The following is a 25,636-nucleotide window of genomic DNA, read 5'->3' as shown; positions in this document are numbered from 1 at the left end:
CTTTTCCTTTCACTTGAAGTGTATCATGCCACTTCCTTCTGGCCTGAAGTTCCTGCTGGGCCATGCACAGGCCCAGAGGAAATGGGTCAAGGCTTGATTCTGGGAGGCAGGTGGCCTGCAGTCCCATGCATGGGGGCTAGCAGGGCTCTGGGCCTTCTTGAGTCTACATGGGAACGGGAGCGTGGGGACAGGGGTTGAGAGAGGGCTTTGTGAGTTCGCAGTGGGGTAGACTGGAGCAGGCTTAGGGATGCTAAGGACCGAGAGAGGCGAGGGTGAAGACACCGGTGAGTAAAAGGTGAAGCGGCCAAGTCCCTGGGCAGAGCAGGGTGACGTCCTCATGGCTCCGGGCAGTCCTGAGGGTCCAGGCCTCTCCCAGCACGGGGCATTTCTAGCAGCATTTTCTCTTGTCACAAAGGACACGTCTATTAATCACTTCAGTCTCAGGGTGGTATTAACTCCACATTTGAGGGAACACTTGACGTCAGCACATCAAGTAGGTTTCACGCTCTCAGACCTGAGAGCTCCTGGCTCTGCCGTGGGTGCTGGAGACGCGAGAGCTAAGAGGACGCGCTGGAGGCAGAGGCCCGAGGACAGAGTGCAGCGTCACCAGGGGGCCGCAGGGCGGGGCTCCCCAGGCAGCCCTCCCCTCCCCCAGTGTCCACGTGCCCAAGGATGGGAGGCAACAGCACTGTCTGGAATGTCAGAAAGGAGTAAAAGCAATGCTGGTTTCTAAAAGTAAGCACATTTACATCGTTTCTCCACTGAGTTACTTCACACTAGCTCAACTTACTTCATTTTAATGTTTTAGTTTACATTACTGCACCTCATAGTTTACATCTGTGATCCATAATCATCCCTCACATGTCTCTCCCTCTATGCCAAGGGTTCTGGTCAAATTGTTGGGCTCTTAAAGCCCGTATTTATAGGAACTCTCCACTTAGGCACCCCTTCGAGAAAGCTTTCTAAGTATCAGATCTTAGCCGCATGGTTTTCTAAAATGGGGCACATAATTACCAATATACACTTTTAGAATTAAAGTCAGAACTTGGCCTTCACAGATAGCTGTGCATCTATCTGATCTCTAAAATAGGGAGGTAACAGGTGACAGGTCTCTATTTTAAAAATTGATGAAGATGAGCTGAATACAAAAATCTAATAAAATCAATAAATTTCAATTAGTTATATTTTGGTCATAAAGATCTTTATTAAGAATGCATATTCTCATGATTCAAAACCAAATACTTTAAAGGAATAGTATTCCTAATAAAAATTGACATGAAAGTGTTTTAAAATTGTAATAAAAAGCAAACAGACATTTAAAAGACCTTTGTCTCTAGAAAACATAGACTTTAAGTAAAAGTAACTTCCCGAACTGTCAGAATTAAAAGCTCATGTCACAGAAACATTAATAAAGTACCAACCAACAGATTACAACGAAAAGTTGTACAATAAATAAAAAAGCCTCCCTAATTTTTTCCTTACCAAAAAACAAGCAAAGTGATGGAGTAAGAACAGGAAGCTAACGGTGATTTCAGGAGAAAAGGCACATCCAGGCGCAACCGCCAAGGCAGCGGTACACGGACGCGGCCTCCTCAGGCTCTCCAGTGCGGGCAAGCAGGTCCGGGAGCGGTGACAGCTCCGCCGGTCGCCTGGCCGCGGTCCTCAGAGGCTGGACCGCCTCTCCGGCCGGGGCGCGCACCGGGCGACGGCAGCGCGCCAGAGCAGCGGAGCGAGGAGGAGGCTGAGCGTGGTCACGCTCAGGATGAGCAGGTACACCTGCGGGGGCGGGGCGTCAGCAGGGCGGGGCGGGGCATCAGCAGGGAGGGGCGGGGCTTCCTGTGGTGGGGCGGGGCGTCAGCAGGGTGGGGCGGGACTTCCTGTGGTGGGGCAGGGCGTCAGCAGGGTAGGGCGGGGCTTCCTGTGGTGGGGCGGGGCGTCAGCAGGGTGGGGCGGGGCTTCCTGTGGTGGGGCGGGGCTTCCTGTGGTGGGGCGGGGCGTCGGCAGGGCGGGGCGGGGCGTCGGCAGGGCGGGGCGGGGCGTCGGCAGGGCGGGGCGGGGCGGGGCGGGGCGGGGCGGGGCGGGGCGGGGCGGGGCGGGGCTTCCCACAGCAGGGCCTGGGCCGTGGAGGGCCGTCTCCCGTCACCGCTGTGCTGTCCAGGGGCCAGTCCCCAGGACCTCGACCTGCACCCTGGCCCTCCTCCCCCCGCTCCCCGGCAGCGGGGCAGACTCACCTCCCGGGAGATGACTCGGGCTCTGCGTGCCCGGCTCGCCAGGACCAGTGCGAACTCGCTGACCTGGGCCAGCCCGGCGGCCACGATCCACTTGACGTACTGGCTGGTCTTGGGCAGGAGCAGGGACAGGACCAGGGCTGCCAGGACGAACTGCGGGGAGGCGGGTCATGCCCAGGGCGGCCTGCCCGGCCCCCACCACAGAGCCACGCAAGAGGACACTGAGGAAGCCCCGCCCCAGGGAAACCAGGCCTGCGGCCTCGGAGTACAGGGCTGCAGTCAGGATGGAGCTGTCCTCTCAACACACTGTGAGTGAGGCCTGAGCAAAGCAGCCTGGCGGGGGGGCCTCCTTTGCTGCAAACCCCTCCTCCGCCCTCCCCTCCCGGGTCACATGTAAACACAGGCACTTCAACAGCTTGAAGCCACAAAGGACACAAGCGGCAAGATAGTTCTCCAGGGCCATTAAAATGTATGTTTGGAACAAGAGTGGGGTTTGTGGTTTACACTCAGGACAAGACAAAGCACAGAGCGAGGCCTCCCTGGAGGGCCCAGAGCTCCTCACTCCCAGCTGCTAAGCCCCCATTTCCAACAGAGTCAGAGGCAGAAGCTCACCCTGACCCAAGGGTCCCGAGCTGTCCCAGCCGCGTGGGTGAGGGAGGGGAGGCAGGGGTCACACAGGCAGGAGGCGGCGGGCGGGGTGTCAGGTAAACCAAAGACAGAGTGGACCTCCCAAGCACGACCATACCTTCATGACCACCACTGCAAGTGTGAGGACCAGCAGGACAGTGAGCTCGTAGAGCACGAAGGTGGGGAACACGTGAAGGCCTGCAGGGACAGAGCGGGTGACCCTCCGAGGTCAGGCGGTCAGCCTCCCTGCACCCCCGGCAAGCAAGACAGGAAGGGACGGGGTGTCCCCGCCCATCCCACCCAGAGCCCCGCGCGGCAGGCCTGGCCTTCAGGAACCAGGACCAAACCAGGAGCCCGTTTACACGGCCGCGCACTCGACGGCTCTGGGGCCGACCGGCCCACCAAGCAGTGCTGGGCTGAGCGGGGGCCAGGCTTATTCCCCATCCACGGGGACGTTCCCAGGGCAGCAGACTGAGCACTGCTGTATCAAAATCAGAGTTTCCCCAACACTCGGTGTGGACGCACAGACGTGGACCTGCCACCCCGCTGAGCAGGGGCCATGCAGGACCACCCGTTAGGAGCCCACGCCCCTCAGCTCAGACCTCTCCTCAGTGAGAGTCCCTCAGTCCCTAGCCTCCATGGGGACTGTTTTCGCCACACAAACTGTTAGTAGAAACACGTGAGCAGACAAGACCCGGCAGGGGCACCGCCCCTGGAGGACAGTCACCTATGGATGCAAAGAACACAATGGCCAGGAAGTCGCGGACAGGCTCCACGTAGGACACGACCTCCTCGGCGACCGCGTGGCCCTGCGAGGACACCAGGGCTCCAGCCAGGAAGCAGCCCAGCTCCATGGACACGTCCAACAGCTCGGTGACCTGGGGGGACACAGGCCATGCCAGGCGCGCGGCAGCGTCTCTGCCGAGACTCACACCGCAGGGCCTGTCGGAGGTGCTGGGGGCCCCCGTAAACCCCCACAAGCCAGCTTCTTGGCCCCTGCCCAGCGTCCTGGGAGGACCCCAGAGAAGACACAGTGGCAAATGTCAGGTCACTGTCCACAAGCGAGAGGGAGCCAGTTGAAACCACCATTCATGGAGACCGCTGTGGAATTTCTGAGTGAGAACAAGTATTTGTGATACACTTTCTCTATCCTAAATTAATAAACTGCCCAACTCCTGAGCATTAAAAACGTGGCATAGTAACCTATGCCCACCCCCTGGCACCTGGAGGGAGGGAGCAGACGTGCGTTTAACTCGGGTTAAACCAGAGACAAGAGCAGCACAGGCCCTACATGTAGACGACGGAGTCGGAGCCCATCACATGCCCGGGAGGGAGCGGACAAGGTGCTCACAGCCGCCACAGCAAACAGCGCGACACATGCCGCCCAGCGTGGACACAGACGCCGCGGACCAGCAGCGCCCTCGGGCCTGGAGTCACGGGAGAGCCACAGGACTGACTCCCTGCGCGTGAACCCTGACTGGCCGAACACGAGGGGTGCAGCGGCTACCCTGCGGGTGATGCCGCCACAACTGGGACATTTACGGGGTCTCCCGGAACACATGCCCTCCGTTACGAGAAGCCTGTCCCTCAGCTGGGAAGTGTGTGTGTAAGTCACTCAGTCGTGTTCGCCTCTTTGCGACCCCATGGACTATACAGTCCATGGAATTCTCCAGGCCAGAATACTAGAGTGGGTAGCCGTTCCCTTCTCCAGGGGGTCTTCCCAACCCATGGATCGAACCCAGGTCTCCCACACTGCAGGCGGATTCTTTACGAGCTGGAAAGGCTGCATCCAAAACCAGCCTCCCTGTGAGCGTCTCACATCACAGCAGCAGAAGTTAGGCTGAGACTGGCTCGTTCTCATCAGACACAATGAAGATGGTTTCACGGACTCTCGCTCCAGGTGTAAGGCATGCAGGACAGACACGCGGACACACCCCGGCCGGGAGCAGGAGCACAACGGTGCACGGGCGCAAACAAGCGTCACACGGGCCAGCCACGAGCAGCGTGAGCCAGAAAGCCCTGCCCCGACCACCTGCGTGCCGAGAGGCTGGGTGTTACCGTCAGCATGAGGAAGGTGAAGGCGGAGATGCCCAGGACCAGGATCTCCTTGTTCCCTTTGCTCTCTGCGTGCAGCTTCCGGCAGTAAGGTCCCACGAGGTAGGTCCTCACCAGCAGACAGACGAGCAGAACGGCAGCGAGCGAGAAGACGACCTGCCCGACCAGGGCCAGGAGCCGCAGGGCCTCCATGGCGACGCTGGGGAGAGAGACAGGCCTTATTCTCCCCAAGGCACGCCCCAGTCCAGCAGAAAGACCTTCCGCTCCTTTTCAAGGTTACAAAACAAATTACCCAGATCACACACATCTTTATTCCTAAATGCTGGAATAAAATCCATTTAATGTTAATCTCAGAAATTCAGTTACTTAAATATAGAAGCTGAACTGTATTGCAATCAACACTCTGGAGCAGGTACACTGTATAGGATGCAAAGACCCATGGCTGACAGCTTATGTGTCTCTGTCCAGGGCAGGTGATAAAATTCCTCACCAGGATTAACCCCCATCTGAAATCCTTCATAAGGCAACCGCGCCCTGAACACAACACCGCAGGCTTCCCACCTGGGGGTGCCAGGCCCTCACCCCAAAGCCAGAGCTCAGAGGCCCCTGTCACTCGTCACAGAGAAAAGGACTCTGCACGAAGCTCTTTTTAGAATAAAGGCAATATGACTAACACTGCCATGAACACTCACACGTGAGCTTTTCTGTTTACTGTGGTAAAACTTTCAGGTAAAATCCATCCACATGTGTGTGATTCAGGCAGTGCTGTGCTGCCATCAGCCGCACAGGGGACACCTGGGGACAGGCGCTCCCGTTTCTGCGGGGCGCATGCCCTGGAGTGGAGGGGCTGAGGCACACGCAGCCCCAGCTTCACTAGAGAAGCACTGGACGTGCTGCTGCCTTTTTTACAACCTCAACGCAGTGCAGGGCACTTTGCCTTGTCAATAAAGTTCTCGGTCAACACAGCCTCTCGTGACTAAACTGGAATGAAATCAACTGGACCAGAACCTGTACTGGATGAGCTTTAAATCAGGAAGATAGAAAAAGAACAGCTTTCCAAGTCTCTGCGTGAGCTGCAGCTGTCTGGCCAGCAGGGGCTTGCTCCCAAGTGATGCCCGCGATCTGCGGGGGCCCAGCACCCTCGGTTCTGCTTCCGTTTCGGGAGAAGGCCCCACCTCTCCTGGGAGTGACTTACTGTACATCCCAAACAGAACTCAAATGACCTCCAGCTAAAGTTACAACTCTTTTTCTGTCCAGATTTTTGTTCCGTTACCCTGAAAATCTGTAGGCAGAAGAAATAAGGTTGTGACTGAGGTTGCTTTTCTGACAGTTAAAGAACTGAGGGTCAAAGGGACAAACCACTCAGTTTGCCTTCCTGCTAAATAGACTCTGACTGCACGTCCCAGGGACGCCCTCGCGGCTCTGAGTCTCCCCTGGTGGCGCCCCGCACACAGCATGCAGGAGGCAGGCTCCTCCCACCGCATCTGCACCCTGCCAGCGAGGACACTGATGTCCAGCGTGTTCAGGAAGCGCCCTCACCCGGGCCACGGTGCTGGCCGCTGGAGCGCCAGGGCCCCACCCCGGGGATTTCAGTTAACCAGCTGCCTTTCCTACCTTCCCCGCCGGGCTGAGCTACCTGGGGGTGGAACAGAGATCTGAATCACTTTCGGATTGCTGACACTCAGAATAACATCTGGGAAAGGCAAATATATAAAATACAAAGTGCTTCCACCTGCCGATAGGAGATGAGGCAGGCCTGTCTGAGCCGCCCCAGGAGGGGCCCCGCAGGAAGATGACCCCCCTTACCCCCCACCACACCTCAACACAGGCCTCTGGCTCTAAAAATGAGTAAAGAATCAGAGGCTTATCAGATACAAAGCTCCGACAATCAGGAAAAGCACAACCTGAGTGAGACTCCAACATTGGGACTCAGTCGCTGTTAGAATTATCTGACAAAGATTTTAAAGCAACTGTCATAAAAATGGTTCAATAGCAAATTAAAAATCCTCTTGAAACAAGGGGATAAAAAACAGAAAATCTCAACAACGAAACAAGTTAAAAAAGAAAAAGAGAATCAAATGGAAATTATACAACTAAACAATATACTAACCAAAGCTGGATGAGCTAAAGTGCAAAAAGGCAATGACAGATGCTGGGACCTGTGGACTTGACAAACCGACAGAATTTACCCAGTCTGAACCACAGACAGAAAAGACTGATAAAGAAGCATCTCAGAGACCGTGAGGCAAGAGAAGGGCCGTGTTTGCACCACGGCGTCCCGGAATGAGGGCCAGGGGGACTGGAAAAGCACCTGAGGGAACCACAGCTGAAATTCCTGAATTAGGCAAGAGATGGAAACCTGGGGCTTCAAGAAGCCGGGCGAATGCTGCGCAGAGCAGACCCAGAGTCACAGACTCACAGATTCGGGTGCTGCGGCCCCAGCGTGTCCAAGCAGAGGGGAGGCCTCGGGGGGCGGGGCAGCAGTGGGGTTAGCGGCCTCACAGGAGAGGCCAGAGAGCGCTGCAGCCTCCCCGCCTCCCCGCCCGCCCAGCGACACGTGGGAGGACAGCGGTCTGAGAGGACGCCAGCCTCCGGAACCACGAGAAACAGACGTCTGCCGTGTGCGCCGTGAGCCCGACCAAGGCGCCAAGACACACTGTAATTCAACGTCTGAAAACTAAAAACAAAGAAAAGCAGCCGGAGGGAAACCGTGAGCTGCTCGTGGGGAAACGCAGATCTGAAGGACAGCCAGCTTCTCGCTGGAGCCGTCAGAGGAGAGAGAGGCAGCGTCACGTGTCCAGGCCTGGAAGAAAGAAACACCCCCTGCAGACGGGTGCCTGGCCACGCGCCTCAGGACGAAGGAGGGGAGACGCTCGGGGCGGGGGGGGGGGGAACCCAGAGAGCCTGCTGCCCACAGCAGTCTAACAACGAGCCAGGGACCAGCGTCCTCGAGCAGAAACAAGACAGCACAGAAGAGAGAAGGAAGGTCAGATGGGTAAAAAACAGTGAGTATAGTAAATAATACTTCTCATGAGCTTTAGAAATCCTATTTCAGGGGAATTCCCTGGCAGTCCAGTGGTTGGGGCTACAAGCTTTCACTGCCAGAGGCCCAGGTTCAATCCCTAGCTGGGAACTAATATCCTGTAAGCTGCATGGCAAGGTAGAACAAATAAAATAAAAGTTAAAAATCCGATTTAGTTATTGAAGCAAAGCTTTACAAAGCCATCAGATATGGCACTCAACATAAGTAGAGAAAAAATAAAATGCAACAATTACATTTAAAAAGTAGGGGAGGAAAAAGCCCTAGAAGGAAACAGGATCCACATTTCACACCAGTCGTGAAACGTTCTCCAGGAAGTGGTGAAATGCTGACAGCGACGATCAAGTCCATGTGGGGACACTGTGATGCCCGAAGAGTGACAGAAGCCATACAAAGCGACACATTAAAGAGCACTCTAAAAAAACAAATAAAAATAAAGCACTCTAAACAAACCGAGACGGAATCCCGAAAAACAAGCAAGCGACACTGGGATGTCAGGGAAATGGAAATGGACAAGGAACTGAGACAACAACATAAAACATCAAGACCCAAGTCGTAACGTAACAGCATCCACCTTAAATGTGAGTGGTCTCAATACACCAACTGAAACACAGAGATCTGCTGAGCTGATCATAGAAACATCATCCAACAAAACGTGGTGTGTAAGAAACTTGCTTCAAATACAACAGTACAAGAGGGTGAAAGTAGAAGGAAGGAAAAGATGTACTGTTGTCCACATGAATAAAAAAAAAATCAGGAGAGACGATGTATATTGACATCAGATAAAGTTAATTTCAGAGCACGAAGTACTACTAGAAACAAAATGATATCAAATATGAATGCACCAAGCAACAGAGCCCCAAACACATAAGGCAAAGGCTGACGGAGCTAAGAGAAGCAGACCAACAGGGAGTTACAACTGAGGTTTCAATCCCGCCTCCCTCAACAGGTGGTTGCAGAGAAGGCGCCGGCACCCCACGCCAGTCCTCTTGCCTGGAAAATCCCCTGGACGGAGGAGCCTGGGAGGCTGCAGTCCATGGGGTGGAGAAGAGTCGGACACGACTGAACGACTTCACTTTCACTTTTTACTTTCATGCATTGGAGAAGGAAATGGCAACCCACTCCAGTGTTCTTGCCTGGAGAATCCCAGGGACGGGGGAGCCTGGTGGGCTGCCGTCTGTGGGGTCGCACAGAGTCGGACACGACTGAAGCGACTTAGCAGCAGCAGCAGCAGGTAGTTGAATTACAGCAAGAATACAGAAAGACTGAACAACATGTGAACAAACAGGAATAACTGATACATGTGAGTACTCTACTCAATAATGATAAAAAAAAATACACATTTTGTTTTCAGGCGACTCTGAAGCATTTATCAGACCATACCTGGGGCCAGAAGACAAACCTCAATAAATGTGAAAGAGCTGAAGTCGTACAAAGTGTGTGTTCTCTTACCACAGTGGAATCAAACTAGAAATCAATAAAATAAAGACAACAGGAAAATCACCAAACAACTTGGAAATTAAGCCAACACATTTCTAAACAATCCACAGGTCAAAGAGGAAGTACTGAAGGAAAAACTCTAAATGCATTTAACTGAATGACAATAAAAATTCACAATGTTTAAATAAGTGAGCGCGGCCAACAGTGCTATGAGGGGAATTTATAGCACTAAATACTTACAGTAGAAAAGAAGAAAGGTTTCAAATCAATAATCTGAGTTCATACCAAGAACCTAAAAAAGAAGAGCAAAATAAACTTAAAGCGAACAGAAGGAAAGAAATGATACTAACGAGGGTAGAAAACAATGAAATTAAAAGCAAAACCTCAGAAAGACAACAAATCTGTGAAACAAAGAGCTGGTTCTGAGAAAGGACTAATAAAGAATTAAATAGGGGAAATCACTGCAGATCTTACAGACATCAAAAGGAAAATAAAATACTACAAACAACTCTACAATTATATATTTGACAAATTAAATGGAACAGACCAATTCCTCAAAAAACCGAACTAGCACAATTCAACAATGTGAACAGATAATTTCAGCAGCCCTATAACTACAAAGCAAATTGAATTTCTAATTCCAGAAAACCCTCAAAAAGGAACTCTCAACACCCAGATGGTTTCACTGTAGAATTCTGCCAAACATCTAAGGAAGAATTAACAGCAATTTTATGCAATGTCTTCCAGAAAATAGCAAACAGAAGAGGAATGAACACCTCCCAAATGATTTTATAAGCCTAGTATTACTCTAATACCAATACCAGATAAAGAGAGAATAAAAAAAAAAAAACTACATGCCAATATCTTTCATGACACAAAAATCCTCCACAAAACACTAGCAAATTAGATGATGCAATGCATAGAAAGAATTATATCCGGGACTTGGTGATGGACAGGGAGGACTGGTGTGCCTGGGGTTGCAAAGAGTTGGACATGACTGAGCGACTGAACTGAACATAACCAAGTTGAATTTATTCCAGATATGCAAGGCTGGTTCAACTTTCAAAAAGTAATCAATGTAATCCACCATATAAGCTGGGTAAAGAAGAAAAGCCATACAATCATATCAGTAAATGGAGAAAAAGCATCTGACAAAATCCAACATACACTCAAGACAGAACTTCTGAGCTGATAAAAAAAAACAAACAAACAAACAAAAAAAACTGTAGGAACTGATAAAGAATAACTACAAAAATCCCAGTTAACATCACACTAAATGAAGAAAATAATGGATGCTTTCCCTTTAAGATCAGGAAGAAGCAAGGACATTTCTTCTTACCATCTTAGTCAAGCAAGTGCTGGAAACTATAGCCAGTGCAATAAGGCAAGAAAAAGAAAGAAAAAGCATACAGTTTAGAAAGGAGGAAATAAAGTGATTGCCCAGAGCCATGGAGCTGGGCCTGAGCCCAGGGGTGTAACAGCTGTCACTATGCTCAGCCTGTGCTGCACAAGTCCCATGTCTTTGGGAAAAAGCGCTAAAGAGTATTTTGATAAACACATGATCTGAAGCCAGAAAAACAAACTGTGAACTAAAGCGCGGCAGAAACCACACCTGGCATGAGCACCGGCTCCCGCCTGGATGAGCGTGGGTAGGATGGCGATGAACAGCCCCAACTGCACGTCCTGAGTCACCAGCATCCCCAGCAGCAGCGCCCCATAGTCGATGTCGCCTGCTCGGAAGACGTCATTGAGAGCATGTGGACTCAAGTCAGTGAACTCCAGCATCACTCAGAACACACGCCCACCTACCTTCCTTGTCACTGCGGGAGCTGCCCACGAGGAACTTGGACACCAGAGGTGTGCTTGACAAGGACAGGCAGGTAGAGATAAAGACGCTCTGGGTGGGTCTGATCTGCAGAAGGTGGCCCCAGACCAAGCCGAAGGCCACCATGAGCAGAGTCATGTAGCAGGGCCCCTGCAGGGAGATCTTCCACACCTGGGAGAGCACAGGGGTGTGCACACACGCCTCAGTGCCCACGGCCCCGAGGAGCACGTGTGCACACATCAGAGCCCACGGCCCCGAGGAGCACGTGTGCACACACGCCTCAGCGCCCACGGCCCCGCGGAGCACGTGTGCACACACGCCTCTGTGCCCACGGCCCCGAGGAGCACGTGTGCACACATCAGAGCCCACGGCCCCGAGGAGCACGTGTGCACACACGCCTCCGCGTCCACAGCCCCGAGGAGCACGTGTGCATACACGCCTCAGCGCCCACGCCCCGCGGAGCACGTGTGCACACACGCCTCAGCGCCCACAGCCCCGAGGAGCACGTGTGCACACACGCCTCAGCGCCCACGGCCCACGGAGCACGTGTGCACACACGCCTCCGCGTCCACAGCCCCGAGGAGCACGTGTGCACACACGCCTCAGCGCCCACGCCCCACGGAGCACGTGTGCACACACGCCTCCGCGTCCACAGCCCCGAGGAGCACGTGTGCACACACGCCTCAGCGCCCACGCCCCGCGGAGCACGTGTGCACACACGCCTCAGCGCCCACGCCCCGCGGAGCACGTGTGCACACACGCCTCCGCGTCCACAGCCCCGAGGAGCACGTGTGCACACACGCCTCCGCGTCCACAGCCCCGAGGAGCACGTGTGCACACACGCCTCAGCGCCCACGCCCCACGGAGCACGTGTGCACACACGCCTCCGCGTCCACAGCCCCGAGGAGCACGTGTGCACACACGCCTCAGCGCCCACGCCCCACAGAGCACGTGTGCACACACGCCTCCGCGTCCACAGCCCCGAGGAGCACGTGTGCACACACGCCTCCGCGTCCACAGCCCCGAGGAGCACGTGTGCACACACGCCTCAGCGCCCACGGCCCACAGAGCACGTGTGCACACACGCCTCCGCGTCCACAGCCCCGAGGAGCACGTGTGCACACACGCCTCAGCGCCCACGGCCCCGCGGAGCACGTGTGCACACACGCCTCCACATCCACAGCCCCGAGGAGCACGTGTGCACACACGCCTCAGCGCCCACGCCCCACGGAGCACGTGTGCACACACGCCTCCGCGTCCACAGCCCCGAGGAGCACGTGTGCACACACGCCTCCGCGTCCACAGCCCCGAGGAGCACGTGTGCACACACGCCTCAGCGCCCACGGCCCCACGGAGCACGTGTGCACACACGCCTCAGCGCCCACGCCCCGCGGAGCACGTGTGCACACACGCCTCAGCGCCCACGCCCCACGGAGCACGTGTGCACACACGCCTCCGCGTCCACAGCCCCGAGGAGCACGTGTGCACATGCCTCAGCGCCCACGGCCCGAGGAGCACGTGTGCACACACGCCTCAGCGCCCACGGCCCCAAGGAGCACGTGTATACAACGCCTCCACACCCACGGCCCCGAGAAGCACGTGTGCACACATCAGAGCCCACGGCCCCAAGGAGCACGTGTATACAACGACCCCCACGGCCCCGCGGAGCACGTGTGCACACATCAGAGCCCACGGCCCCGAGGAGCACGTGCACACACACACCTCCACACCCACGGCCCCGAGGAGCATGTGTGCACACACGCCTCTGAGCCCATGGCCCCGAGGAGCACGTGTGCACATGCCTCAGCGCCCACGGCCCCGCGGAGCACGTGTGCACACACGCCTCAGCGCCCACGGCCCCAAGGAGCACGTGTATACAACGCCTCCACACCCACGGCCCCGAGAAGCACGTGTGCACACATCAGAACCCACGGCCCCGAGGAGCACGTGTGCACACACGCCTCTGAGCCCACAGCCCCGAAGAGCATGTGTGCACACACGCCTCTGAGCCCACAGCCCCGAGGAGCACGTGTGCACATGCCTCAGTGCCCACGGCCCGAGGAGCACGTGTATACAACGCCTCCACACCCACGGCCCCGAGAAGCACGTGTGCACACACGCCTCTGAGCCCACAGCCCCGAGGAGCACGTGTGCACACACGCCTCAGCGCCCACGGCCCCAAGGAGCACGTGTATACAACGCCTCCACACCCACGGCCCCGAGAAGCACGTGTGCACACATCAGAGCCCACGGCCCCAAGGAGCACGTGTATACAACGCCTCCACACCCACGGCCCCGAGAAGCACGTGTGCACACACGCCTCTGAGCCCACAGCCCCGAAGAGCACGTGTGCACACACGCCTCTGAGCCCACAGCCCCGAGGAGCACGTGTGCACATGCCTCAGTGCCCACGGCCCGAGGAGCACGTGTATACAACGCCTCCACACCCACGGCCCCGAGAAGCACGTGTGCACACACGCCTCTGAGCCCACAGCCCCGAGGAGCACGTGTGCACACACGCCTCAGCGCCCACGGCCCCGAGAAGCACGTGTGCACACACGCCTCTGAGCCCACAGCCCCGAGGAGCACGTGTGCACACACGCCTCTGAGCACACAGCCCCGAGGAGCACGTGTGCACACATCAGAGCCCACGGCCCGAGGAGCACGTGTGCACACACGCCTCTGAGCCCACGGCCCCGAGAAGCACGTGTGCACACACGCCTCTGAGCCCACAGCCCCGAGGAGCACGTGTGCACACACGCCTCTGAGCACACAGCCCCGAGGAGCACGTGTGCACACATCAGAGCCCACGGCCCGAGGAGCACGTGTATACAACGCCTCCACACCCACGGCCCCGAGAAGCACGTGTGCACACACGCCTCTGAGCCCACAGCCCCGAGGAGCACGTGTGCACACACGCCTCAGCGCCCACGGCCCCGAGAAGCACGTGTGCACACACGCCTCTGAGCCCACAGCCCCGAGGAGCACGTGTGCACACACGCCTCTGAGCACACAGCCCCGAGGAGCACGTGTGCACACATCAGAGCCCACGGCCCGAGGAGCACGTGTATACAACGCCTCCACACCCACGGCCCCGAGAAGCACGTGTGCACACATCAGAGCCCACAGCCCCAAGGAGCACGTGTGCACACACGCCTCTGAGCCCACAGCCCCGAGGAGCACGTGTGCACATGCCTCAGCGCCCACGGCCCGAGGAGCACCTGCACGTGCTCAGGAGCCAGGTGGCCCTGTAGAAAGCAATTCCGCAGTGAACACAGGGCACACCCCCAGGAAAACCCATGCGCGCCCGGCTCTGCTGAGGACTAAGCATGCCCCCACCCTCTCCACATGCACCCCAGCCTCAGAACACAGCTGGAGCCGAGGACCCCCACGGCCCCCCTTCTAATGGGAACAGCATCTGTCCAGGGTCCTGGGGGTCGGTGTTGGGACACACCTGGGCGGCCCGACGGCAGAACAGAGACGTGTCCTCACCCACAAGGCCCAGGAAGGAGCCCGCAGAGCCAGGCGTCTCTGAACAGCCTCTAATCAGGCATCTGGGAGAATTCACACAAGGCTCGAGAGGGGCCTGCCCACGGTTACTAACACCTCAAAGCCCTACCAGCAATCTCCCACATGTACCCAACACTGCAAGAGAGCCGTGAGCGCAGAGCCACCACGCTGCGCCTCAAGCCTGCCTACATAGCAGCAGGATGCGCCCCTGGTGCAGGTCAAGGGTCAGGGCCGCCAGGCGGGGGGCAGCCGCAGCTCAGAGGCGCATGGGGACGTTGGAGCTGAGGGGCTGTGAGAGACTCCAGCTCACCCAGACCCAAAGGCACCCCGTAGGGGCCAGTCCCACCCAGGCTCCTGCCCCGACTCAGGATACACACTTGCCCCGGGAGCCCTGCTTCAGGCTGCAGCAACAGGTGCAAAACCCCCAGAGCATCACAGACGTCACCCCAACAAAGACAGGGGCGTCGCACTCCCGTCTGACAGTGCAGGAAAGGTAAACTACGACACTCTGGAGCCAGAGGACACCGGCACCCTCCCAGTGCTCACGGCCTGGATGAGGACGCTGGCGACTATGATGGCCACGCCAGGGACACGGGGGCACCAGAGGCTGCCCCTCCTCGCTCCCACCCTCAGCGTCTGTGAACGGAACACACGTGGAAACCCAGGCATCCGGGAGCCGCCCGTCCTGCAACCAGCAGTGTCCATCACCACCCCTATCCTGTCCCTGTCAGCTTTCTCCTCCCATGTGATGTATCTGTTCAAACACAAAGTGGCTTTTCATTAATTTACTTCCAATCTAACTCCATTTCCATTCTGGAATATGCCAGCTTTCCAAGTAATCGTTCTGAAAGCCAAGACACTTAGGGGGAACTGCAGCTTCCACTAATTTAATGTTTATTCATACACATGGCCCTAAATGTGTACTATCAATCTTTCAGATATTTTCATCTTACAGTGACAGGGCAGTTAAGTCAAAATCTGCCACTTATTTAGAAATTAGAACCAGGAACTTCCTCCAGAGTAACACACTGAATTTTCAATCCCTATAGTATTTCAGCCTCTAGCAGAGGTGGACCCTCTTGGTGGGACCCATAAGTTAGTAAGTCTGAACACATCCCTTCTCAAACCTGGTCTGGAATTAGACACATAAAAGTTAATTCCACTTATTCATTGTATTTCCACTTTTTTAAAAAAGAAAAACACATCTTTTGAAATTTATGTTCCAAAAATAACACTAAACTACAACATCATATTCTACCCTGCTGGGCAAGCCACGAGCGTGGACGCTGAGCACAGAGCGGGCTAAGCTGGAGGGGAGAACGCCTGCCGCGAGCACACGTGGACTCACCTTTCTTAGCTTCTCTGGGGAAAACTCTAAGCCAACGAGGAACAGAGTGAAGAACACACCAAATTCTCCCAACGTCTCCACCTGTACAATCGACTGAAAAACAAGGAAGTTTTAAAACCATATAACCTAACGTATCTAAGATATTCACAGAATCATCTTGTCCAAACATACTCAGTGGGACTATCCCAAAAAGCCCAGTATTTACAAGAAAAAAAAACACGAGCTATCTAGATTTCCTCTGTATCTGAGAAAATCTGGACTTCCTGAGTGTGGTGCTTTTCTTTTTTCTTGATTAACTGGAGGAATATTTCTATTTGTTTTCTAGGAACCAGCTCACGAATTCATGTGTTTTCAAGCTCATTAACTGCCACTACATTTCTATTACTTCCTCCCACTGGCTTCCTGTGGGGACCGGGAGGCACTAACACTGAGGTTGAAACTTAACTGATGAGAGAGTCTCACGCTCCCTGGGTCTGTGAGAGGGCGCGTGGAGTCCCCTGGACCATGGCTGGCACCCCCACAGGTCCTGACGGACAGATGCGTTCACCCCGTGTCCCTGCACTTGAGAGAATGCTGTTCATGCCTATGTATTTGGTTCTACGTACGTTATTTACATTTGAGGTTTTCATGGCAGCCACCAACTTGTCAGTATTCCCAGTGTTTCCTGAACATGTGACACTAGAATCTGAGTGTTCGTGCACTGGCTGCCGCCCCGGCCCCGTCGGGCACGTCCGTGGTCCACAGGCCGTGAACACTAGCAACCCGCCCGCTTCTGCCAGCGTCTTCCTCCTCTCACTCTCAACCTTCAGTCATTTCATTTGGAGTCGACCTTGTTTAATGTCTGCTTTTCCCGACACCATCTGCAAACCTGCGTCTTTTCGTAGCAAAGCTTATCCCACAAATATTTGTTATAAAACATGCTTACTCCTGCTTCTGTTGTACCTTCTGCTTTGCATGCTTTCTTACTGCTACTATCCTCCCCCCTTTTGAAAACTGGGCTGCAACCTGACTTTAAGGTAGCATACTTAAACCTATACTTCTTGACTTGCAAACTGAAAGTCTATTAACTCCCTATTAGGAAAGATAAATATTGGGGTACATTTAAGTACAATTACACTTTCTCCATTACCCACTCCCACTTTTGGCTAGTATGATCTTGGATTCTTATCTTGGTATCTTTATCTATTGTAATTATTTTTCCATGGTATATGTAATTTATTAAGAACAATACCCATAGTACCCAGTTGGATCTGTTAGCCTTAATTCTTTGCTATTAAGAGAAAGTGGAAAGGAAAATGCATCTGTGTGTCTACGGAAACGGAGGGGTTGAACAAGGCAGGAGGGGATTTTCCAGTGACAGCCTTTCATGTCTCTCAGTCACACTACAACTCCTTCAAGACGGAGGCATGAATGAAACCAGGCTCCCAGAGACAGGCGGAGCCACGCGCGCCTCCGCAAGTCTGGGCTCTCGGCTGGCAGCCTGTCCGTGGTCAAGACCAGTCAGCCTGAAGACCTCCCGCCCGGCCTGCGTGGCCCACGGGGCAGCGCCGGGCAGGGTGGGGATGGACGTGCCCGCCCACGCCCTGCGTCGGGGTGCCGTGGCCGGGGGCCAGGACCCGCTGCCTGCCTCTCTCCTTCCCTCGCGTGCACACTGTCCTTTTCTGAGAGGACACGAGGCTGGGGGCGCCCTCCTCACTGCCGGGAGAGCCGCTCGGCAGACGGCCTCCACAGGGGCTGCCTGGGCCGCACGGCACCTCGGCCTGCTCACCGCTCTGCCCTCGGCCTCTCAGCGTGCAGGGCACGTACTCCAGCCTTTTCAGCTCCTCTCAGCGTCTGATAACCCCACAACCCCACCCACGGTATCACTGCACGGAGAGTCTTTAAAACAAGTACCATTTTACAGCCGTGAACAGGGCCTTTTCTCTGGGCAACTTGCTCACTCATTAATGAACAGAATGATGTTCCTCTGCTTTAGAGATTTGCTACTAAATTCTAAAGGACATCTCTGATGTGCTTTGTAAGAAGCGGCCACCTTCACTGATTCAAGCTCAGCAGGCCCTGCACATCAGACTCTTGCTGACCTTGATACTGTTGAGTCCGGAGGGCCCCAGCAGCACGCCGCAGATGATGTAGCCGAACATGGTGGGCAGCCCGATGGTGGTGCAGAGCCAGCCACAGGGCAGGGAGAGCATCACGATGCTGACGATGTCCTGCAGGAGGGCCAGACACAGCGGTCAGCGGGGGAGGGGGCCGCCCGTGGGGGACGGCGCCCTGCCTGCCCTCAAGGGGAGAGGGAGGCGAGAAGGTGGGCGGCGGTCCGCTGCTCGCTCCAGGGGGCCTAACAACTACAGAACCGGAACATGAATCCGATCACGGGGGCGGGGCGGGGGGCCAGGCAACCTTTATGAGGTGGTGGTCAGCCCGCGGGATGGTGGCGTCCCGGGGCCGCGTCAGGATGTACTGGTTGTTCTGGGAGTCGATGAGCATGCTCAGGCCCAGGTCCTCCTCCACCTCCCGCCTGCTGAGGTTCTGCTGAGAGTCGGCCTCCTCCTCCTCCTCCACCCGCAGGACCGCCTCAAAATTGACCCCTTTGACCTGCAGGAAGGACCAACGTCACGTCACTGAAACCAGCCAGATGCATTCAAATTCACGTATCCCGCAGACAGAGAGAGAGGAACGCCTCCATGATTCCGACAGGCGGGAAGCAGACGGGCCACCGGGGGCGGGGGTGCGGGGGTGTGATGATGGGCAGACTCGGGGCCAAGCAGGAGAACCAGGGCGCATCCGCGGGGCCACACGAGTCCCTTTCTGGGCCGCAGTGTGGCCGTTCCGCCTGCGTTTCCCGCTTGTGCCAACACGCGCGCGCAAGCCGCCACAGCCGCACGCCGCACAGGAGCGCACGGGCCACGCACCACCTCATTGGCACAGCCGCACACCCCGGCGGGGAGCGCGCGGACCACTCACCGCCTTATTGTCGTCGAAGGCGTGCTCCTCGATCTCCAGCTCCAGGCGGTCTGCCGCCCTCCGCACGTCCTCGAGGATCTCGTCCAGCATGGATAGACTCTTGTTCCGATGCTGCATGTTTTTAAGGGCTTCAACTTGATGTTTTTCTGCTGCCAGAAGTTCCACATATTCTGTCTCCTCCTATTCATGTGCGAGAAATGAAGAGTGACGCTTATTAAGAAGGGACCCTGGCCAGCCCGCGCGCTCCCAGAGGTTCCCGGCCACAAACGGCAGGGAAGCACTCCCGCAGGCAGGCCTCTCACAAAACACAGAGAACCGCGCCTCGGGAGCTACATGCCCCATCATCTTATTGCTAGCAGAAATACCACACTGGGGTGAAAAAGAGTTTAATGATTTGTATCCTCTCACTTTTAAAGCTGTGTAATAATATCGTAGCCTTTCCATGAAGATGAATAATGATACTTTGTATATTTAAAGTGTCTGCCACTTAATAGATGGCATAAATGACAGCTTTAACATGTTCTATAAATATTACATCTGATACAAAAGTTTCTTCTCATTTTAAAATCATTCATCAAAGTCCTTAATTCAGCAGTATACACTTGTTTAAAGCTGCCTTAACACACCGGTTTTCAGCATGTGGGCCTTGGAGAAAACCCGCCTTCACTAAAGGTCTCATCAGAGACTCAGAATGCGGGCGGCAGCACCGGGGCCTGTCTCCACGCCGGGTCCGCGCAGGGCGTGAGCCGCTCTTCCGTGGGCCCAGGGGTGTCCCGTGGGAGGCGCCTGCGAGGCCCAACGGGCTCAGTGTGGGCTGCGCAGGGCCCGGCCCTCCCGCACCGGCCGCGCCGGCCCCGGCCCCGGACCTGCCTTGATGGCCGCCTCGCGCAGGGCCTCCAGGCGCTGCCGGCTGCTCTCCCTCACGTTGGCCACGTCCCTGTAGTCGCCCTGCAGCGCCCGCTGGAGGCCGTGGACAGCCTGGAAGACTGAGTTCTCGCTTTCATTCAGCTCCTTCTGGAAAATCTCAAGCGTGTGCACCCGGAACATCTTCTCTTGGTCCGAGAGGCTGGCGTCCCGCTCCACAGCTCTGATCGCGTCCTCCAGCTTGTTCAGAACCGCGGCCTTCTGGCGCAGGAGCCCGGAGAGCCTCCTGCAGCCGTCCAGAACCCAGGGCCTCCCCTGTGGGACAGCCGCCGCCCGGCCGCGGGGCCGCTCACCCGCGGGCCCCGCCATGCCCTCGGGCTGCTCGCTGCTCACCAGCAGCTGCAGGAACGGAAGCCACATCCAGAAGCGGCTCCTCCCCGGCACCTTCATGATCCAGCCTCAGGGACAGGGCCAGGCTGCCCAGAGACTCCAGCTACGCTGAGCAGGCATTTCAGACACACATGTTCAGCTGAAGAAGAGAGGAACTGTCACATATGGTGAAGGATGATTCATTGCTGTTGACATTAAAGTACTACATGATTACTAAAAGCTCTCAGCTTTCTGAGGAAAATGCTATTTTTCCTAGATGAAGAGAAACATCTGAGTTATTTAAGGCATCTAGATTATAATCAATACTGAATGTAGAGTATGGTGCCTGCAAGGTTACACCTGAATTTAAAGGCAATTTTTTAAGGGAAGTTGAGTCTCACACATGTACCACATCTACCATGTGCAAACAACATACACCAATCCCATTCAAGGCCGGGGAGGCTACCCGCTTCCCCATCACAGACGAGGAGCCGGGAACCAGCTCCAGGGGCCAGAGGTGGAGCTGAAGCATCACCAGATGGCTTGGGCCACCGTCCACTTCCCTGAGTCACCTGGACCTCAGTCCAATTTCCAGCACGAATCTACAGGTGCAGGCTAACAACATGTCAGGGACAGAAAAGAAACAGTCACAAACCACAATCACACTGCAGCGTTTTCCTGCCTCGGACCAGGCCCCTGTGCTTGCTCCCTCAGGGAGGCACACCCCGCCTGTGGGACACACGGGCGGGACGGGGCCTGGGTCTCAGCGCCGCCTGTGGGGTGAGGGGCGGGACGGGGCCTGGGTCTCAGCGCCGCCTGTGGGGCACACGGGTGGAACGGGGCCTGGGTCTCAGCGCCGCCTGTGGGGTGAGGGGCGGGACGGGGCCTGGGTCTCAGCGCCACCTGTGGGGTGACGGGTGGAACGGGGCCTGGGTCTCAGCGCCGCCTGTGGGGTGACGGGCGGGACGGGGCCTGGGTCTCAGCGCCGCCTGTGGGGTGAGGGGCGAGATGGGCCTGGGTCTCAGCACTGCCTGTGGGGTGACGGGCGGGACGGGTCCTGGGTCTCAGCACTGCCTGTGGGGTGACGGGCGAGATGGGCCTGGGTCTCAGCGCCGCCTGTGGGGTGACGGGCGGGACGGGGCCTGGGTCTCAGCGCTGCCTGTGGGGTGAGGGGCGAGATGGGCCTGGGTCTCAGCGCTGCCTGTGGGGCACACGGGGCTGCGCCATCCAAAAGAGGGCTAATCAAGGCGCGGGTGGAGGCCATGCAGGAGCCGACCAGAAAGGATGAGCACAGAGGCAGGAGGACGCGGAAGAGGCGCAAATGCGGGAGAGCCCAGGAAGGCGTCCCTGACACCCCCTGAACTGGGCAGTGAGACCCGAGTCCTACACCAGGGAGAAAGCAAAACCCACTGCTTCCAGGGGCGCACTGGGGTCTTCTACAACGTGCAAATATCGTTTCACTTCACTGGTACATCCCAGCTCTAATGAGTTTAATCTGGTTTTCCAGGCAAAGTAGATTAGACAGAGCAAAAATAAGCGTGTGCATCTCTAAGAATCCCAAACAAACCAAGAACTCACAGCACACAGAGCGGACAGCAGAGCTCATGAGGGCACAAGGGCTTGCTGTGGCCTGGGGTACAGTGGGGGTGCCTGTCCCAGGCAGACCCTGAAGAGGCCCCCACTGGAACAGGAGCGAGACCCATGTTCAGAATGGCAGTCAGAAGTTACCCGCTGAAGAGTGCATGCTGGACCATATTCTGGTGAAGTCAGGAATCTGTTCAGTACGTGTTTGGACCCTCTGGGTCCCCACGTCTCCCAGAGGACCACAGACTCTGGACAGCTCACTTCCCGACAAGCAGGATACACAACTAGAGCTGTTGGCATTACTGACTTCCCCGCGCAGTTTCAGTACAGCTTTAAGTAAATGTTACCACCTTAAACAAACCAACCACTGACCAGTCACAATGATACCAGCAGTAAGTGCTGATCTGTTATTTTATTGACTCACATGCTAAGATTCTAAGGTTTCGAAGGAAAGAAATTAAGCTCAACTTCAAATGTGCATATTTAATATCTTTCAGAAAGGAGACACAAATTTCAGATGCTGAGTTATTGGCACAGATAGATCTAGACACAGACGTTTTTTTCAAAAGATCACAGAAAGTGAAGCTTTTATAGATTTCAAACTTCAGAAAAATAAACTGCTACACAACTAGTTCGGGAATAAAACCCTTTGTCCATTATGATGGTTCCTTCTGCAGACAAGTCCCTGTAGTTTGTTCTCCCTCCCCCAACAACACCCAGGGGGCAGTCTCTTTAATGAGAAATCTTTGAGAATTCTAGTCGTAGTCATTAATATGTCCACTGAAAAGAGCGTCTATCTTTTGATAGAAAGACGTCTACGAACATAAAGCTGAGATTACTTATAGACACTTAAAATATGAACCAGGACTCCCCCGGTGGTCCAGTGATGACACTCTGTGCTCCCAGGGAAAAGGGCCCGGGTTCAATCCCTGATCAGGGAACTAGACCCCACATGCCACAGCTAAAGGTCTCACACACTGCAACAAAGGCTGAAGATCCCTTAAGCCAAAGAGAAGACTCAGCGCAATCAAATAAATATTTTTTAAAAAGATGAATCACTTCTTCTTCATTAACTTCTCATTTTACCTTCATATTCAACTACCAAATCCTAGAGACTACTAAATTGTAACATGTTTTCTCTTCAGTAAATAGTGTTATTTTGTTATTGCTATTTTTTTTAAATAAATGGCATATATTTTCCTCCTTTAAAAATTCTATTTATTTATTTGGCTGTCCCAGGTCTTAGGTGCAGCATGTGGGATCTAATTCATTGATCAAGGACAGAAGGTGGGTCCCCTGCATTGGGCACCTGGAGTCTTAGCCACTGGACCACCAGGGAAGTCCCTGTTATTGTTATTTTTAATTATTAAAAAAAGACACTTTGGACTTGTTTTGGTCTTATAATGAATTCTTAAAATTTCCACACCCAGCTGAACCCCTGGCCCTAAATTGGGGGAGGAGGGCCTGACCTGGCACCAGAGCTCCAGGCAAGAATTCCAGAGCAAGTCTCCAGGGTCCAGCGGGATCAGGGTTAGCAGGTGCAGAACCTCTGGAAAAAAGAAAGCAGGAGGGTTATTTGCAGTGGAAGGTTTGACATGAGCATTTTGGCCAGATTCCACCAAAGCTTCCAGGCACAAAACAGCAGCAAAGAAGGAGGCAGAGACACCCAGGGTGGAAGCAACCTAACTCAATGTGATTTGTGCAGGATTTTACCTGAAAAGCCTATTTTACACTTTAACAAGTTAGATGATGAAAATTGTATTTCTTAAAAGATAAAGCACTTATAATCCTGTAAATACAACTTATGGTTCATTTCTAATCACTAAAAAAACTGGAAAATGAATTTAAAAAGCAAAACACGAAGGACAAAAAATTCTTATGGACAATAATACATTTTAAAGTATGTAAGGTTAATTAAACTGTACAAAATCGAGTATTCTGGACAGGTACCAATCCAATCACTGGCACCTGTCCCGTGACTGGCAGCCACCCTCGACGATCCCCTCCTCGGAGTAGCTCCCAGAAGTTGGGTTTGGGGCTGTCCCTGAGTCACGCGTTAATTTGGGGCCATGCTGTGCTTCCTTCCCAAGGGACCCAGAGGCTGCATGACCCCGGGACAAACACGTGTGAGCTCCCACAGGAACCGGGGGTGCGGGGGCGGGGGGGGGGGCTCTCTGCACACCTGGGCCAGGATCTGGCTGGGGGATGGAGGAGAGGGGGGGAGGGGTGTGTGGACCGTCCAACCCCGCTACGTCCACAGCCCCCGCCCGCGCTCCCATCGCGCCCTCCCCGCCCCTCATCGGCCGCCAGGTGCGCGGGCAAGGAAAAGGCGCTCAGGTGCAGCACTGTCCTCGGCACAAAGCCGGGGGGAGGGGACGGCGGAACCCCGAGGGTGGAGAGAGTGCTCTGGGAAGGAAGCGGGGAGACCAGACCCCCTGGGAGGGAGGAGCCCAGAGCTCCCGGGTGGGGGAAGCCCAGACCCCCCGGGGAAGGGAGGGGCGAGACCAGACCCCCGCCCCGGGGAGGGACGAGCCCAGACCACCCCCCCCCCCCGGGGAGGAACGAGCCCAGACTCCCCGGGAGGGAGACACCAGGCCCCCGGGGAGGGAGGAGCCCCGACCCCCCGGGAGGGACGAGCCCCGACCCCCCGGGAGGGAGACACCCCGACCCCCGGGGAGGGAGGAGCCCCGACCCCCGGGCAGGGAGGAGCCCCGACCCCCCCCGGGGAGGGACGAGCCCAGACCCCCGGGCAGGGAGGAGCCCAGACCCCCGGGGAGGGACGAGCCCAGACCCCCGGGGAGGGACGAGCCCAGACTCCCCGGGAGGGAGACAGCAGACCCCCGGGCAGGGAGGAGCCCCGACCCCCGGGGAGGGACGAGCCCCGACCCCCCGGGAGGGAGACACCCCGACTCCCGGGGAGGGAGGAGCCCCGACCCCCGGGGAGGGACGAGCCCCGACCCCCGGGCAGGGAGGAGCCCCGACCCCCCCCGGGGAGGGACGAGCCCAGACCCCCGGGCAGGGAGGAGCCCCGACCCCCTGGGAGGGACGAGCCCCGACCCCCGACCCCCGGGGAGGGAGACACCAGACCCCCGGGCAGGGAGGAGCCCCGACCCCCCGGGAGGGACGAGCCCCGACCCCCGGGCAGGGAGGAGCCCCGACCCCCCCCGGGGAGGGACGAGCCCAGACCCCCGGGGAGGGAGACACCAGACCCCCGGGCAGGGAGGAGCCCCGACCCCCGGGGAGGGACGAGCCCAGACCCTCGGGCAGGGAGGAGCCCCGACCCCCTGGGAGGGACGAGCCCCGACCCCCGGGCAGGGAGGAGCCCCGACCCCCCCCGGGGAGGGACGAGCCCAGACCCCCGGGGAGGGAGACACCAGACCCCCGGGGAGGGTGGAGCCCAGACCCCCCGGGAGGGACGAGCCCAGACTCCCCGGGAGGGAGACAGCAGAACCCCGGGCAGGGAGGGGAAGGGAGCCCTGAGGGCCGCACTAGAGGCCGCGCCGAGCCCCGGCGCCGCACGCCGCGCAGCGCTCACCCGGACGTTCCGGCTGCGGCGCGTCCTGGGTCCGGCTCTGCGGAGGGGAGGACAGGGAGGCGACTTCTCCGCATCCCTTCCCAGGCGGCAGGGCCACCCCCGGGGCGGGGCCCAGGTCAGGCGCCCGGAGGGCCACTTCGGCCCGCCGTCTCCCGAACGCGCTCGGCGCCGACGCGGCCGAGAGGGCGTCGCGGCGCCTTTAAGGAGGCGGGGAGCTGTGTCCCCGACCCGGGGCGGGGCGGCGCGG

At 56.4% G+C, this 25,636-nt stretch overlaps 1 protein-coding gene across 2 annotated transcripts; it reads right to left on the bottom strand.

The window, feature by feature from the left end:
* Positions 1-1,179: 1,179 nt before the first annotated feature.
* Positions 1,180-25,594, bottom strand: TMCO3 (transmembrane and coiled-coil domains 3). 2 transcript variants are annotated; one of them, XM_065901609.1, is made up of 14 exons: positions 25,390-25,593; positions 23,324-23,403; positions 19,908-20,430; positions 19,038-19,217; positions 18,474-18,668; positions 18,155-18,283; positions 16,074-16,166; positions 11,200-11,386; positions 11,003-11,120; positions 4,914-5,109; positions 3,583-3,733; positions 2,974-3,053; positions 2,232-2,381; positions 1,180-1,776 (listed from the first exon to the last, which is right to left on the bottom strand). In XM_065901609.1, exons 3-14 carry the CDS (start codon positions 20,349-20,351, stop codon positions 1,663-1,665), a joined length of 2,037 nt encoding a protein of 678 aa, XP_065757681.1. In that variant the 5' UTR covers positions 20,352-20,430; positions 23,324-23,403; positions 25,390-25,593; the 3' UTR covers positions 1,180-1,662. The 2 variants fall into 2 exon arrangements, with proteins under 2 accessions (XP_065757681.1, XP_065757682.1); XM_065901610.1 differs by lacking the exons at positions 11,003-11,120; positions 11,200-11,386 and having other exon boundaries at positions 25,390-25,594.
* Between the last annotated feature and the right edge of the window lie 42 nt (positions 25,595-25,636).

Source organism: Muntiacus reevesi, chromosome 11 (assembly GCF_963930625.1).
Source record: "Muntiacus reevesi chromosome 11, mMunRee1.1, whole genome shotgun sequence".
NCBI lineage: Eukaryota > Metazoa > Chordata > Mammalia > Artiodactyla > Cervidae > Muntiacus > Muntiacus reevesi.
This window is presented reverse-complemented; position numbering and strand designations above follow the sequence as displayed.

Coding starts and splice junctions, on each gene's coding strand:
- TMCO3 (XM_065901609.1), bottom strand. CDS start 20,351: ATGAAGGTGCCGGGGAGGAGCCGCTTCTGGATGTGGCTTCCGTTCCTG. Junction 16,167..18,154: donor CCGGACTCAACAGTATCAAG/GTCAGCAAGAGT, acceptor CTTGTTTTTCAG/TCGATTGTACAGGTGGAGAC. Junction 1,777..2,231: donor CCCGAGTCATCTCCCGGGAG/GTGAGTCTGCCC, acceptor CCGCCCCCGCAG/GTGTACCTGCTCATCCTGAG.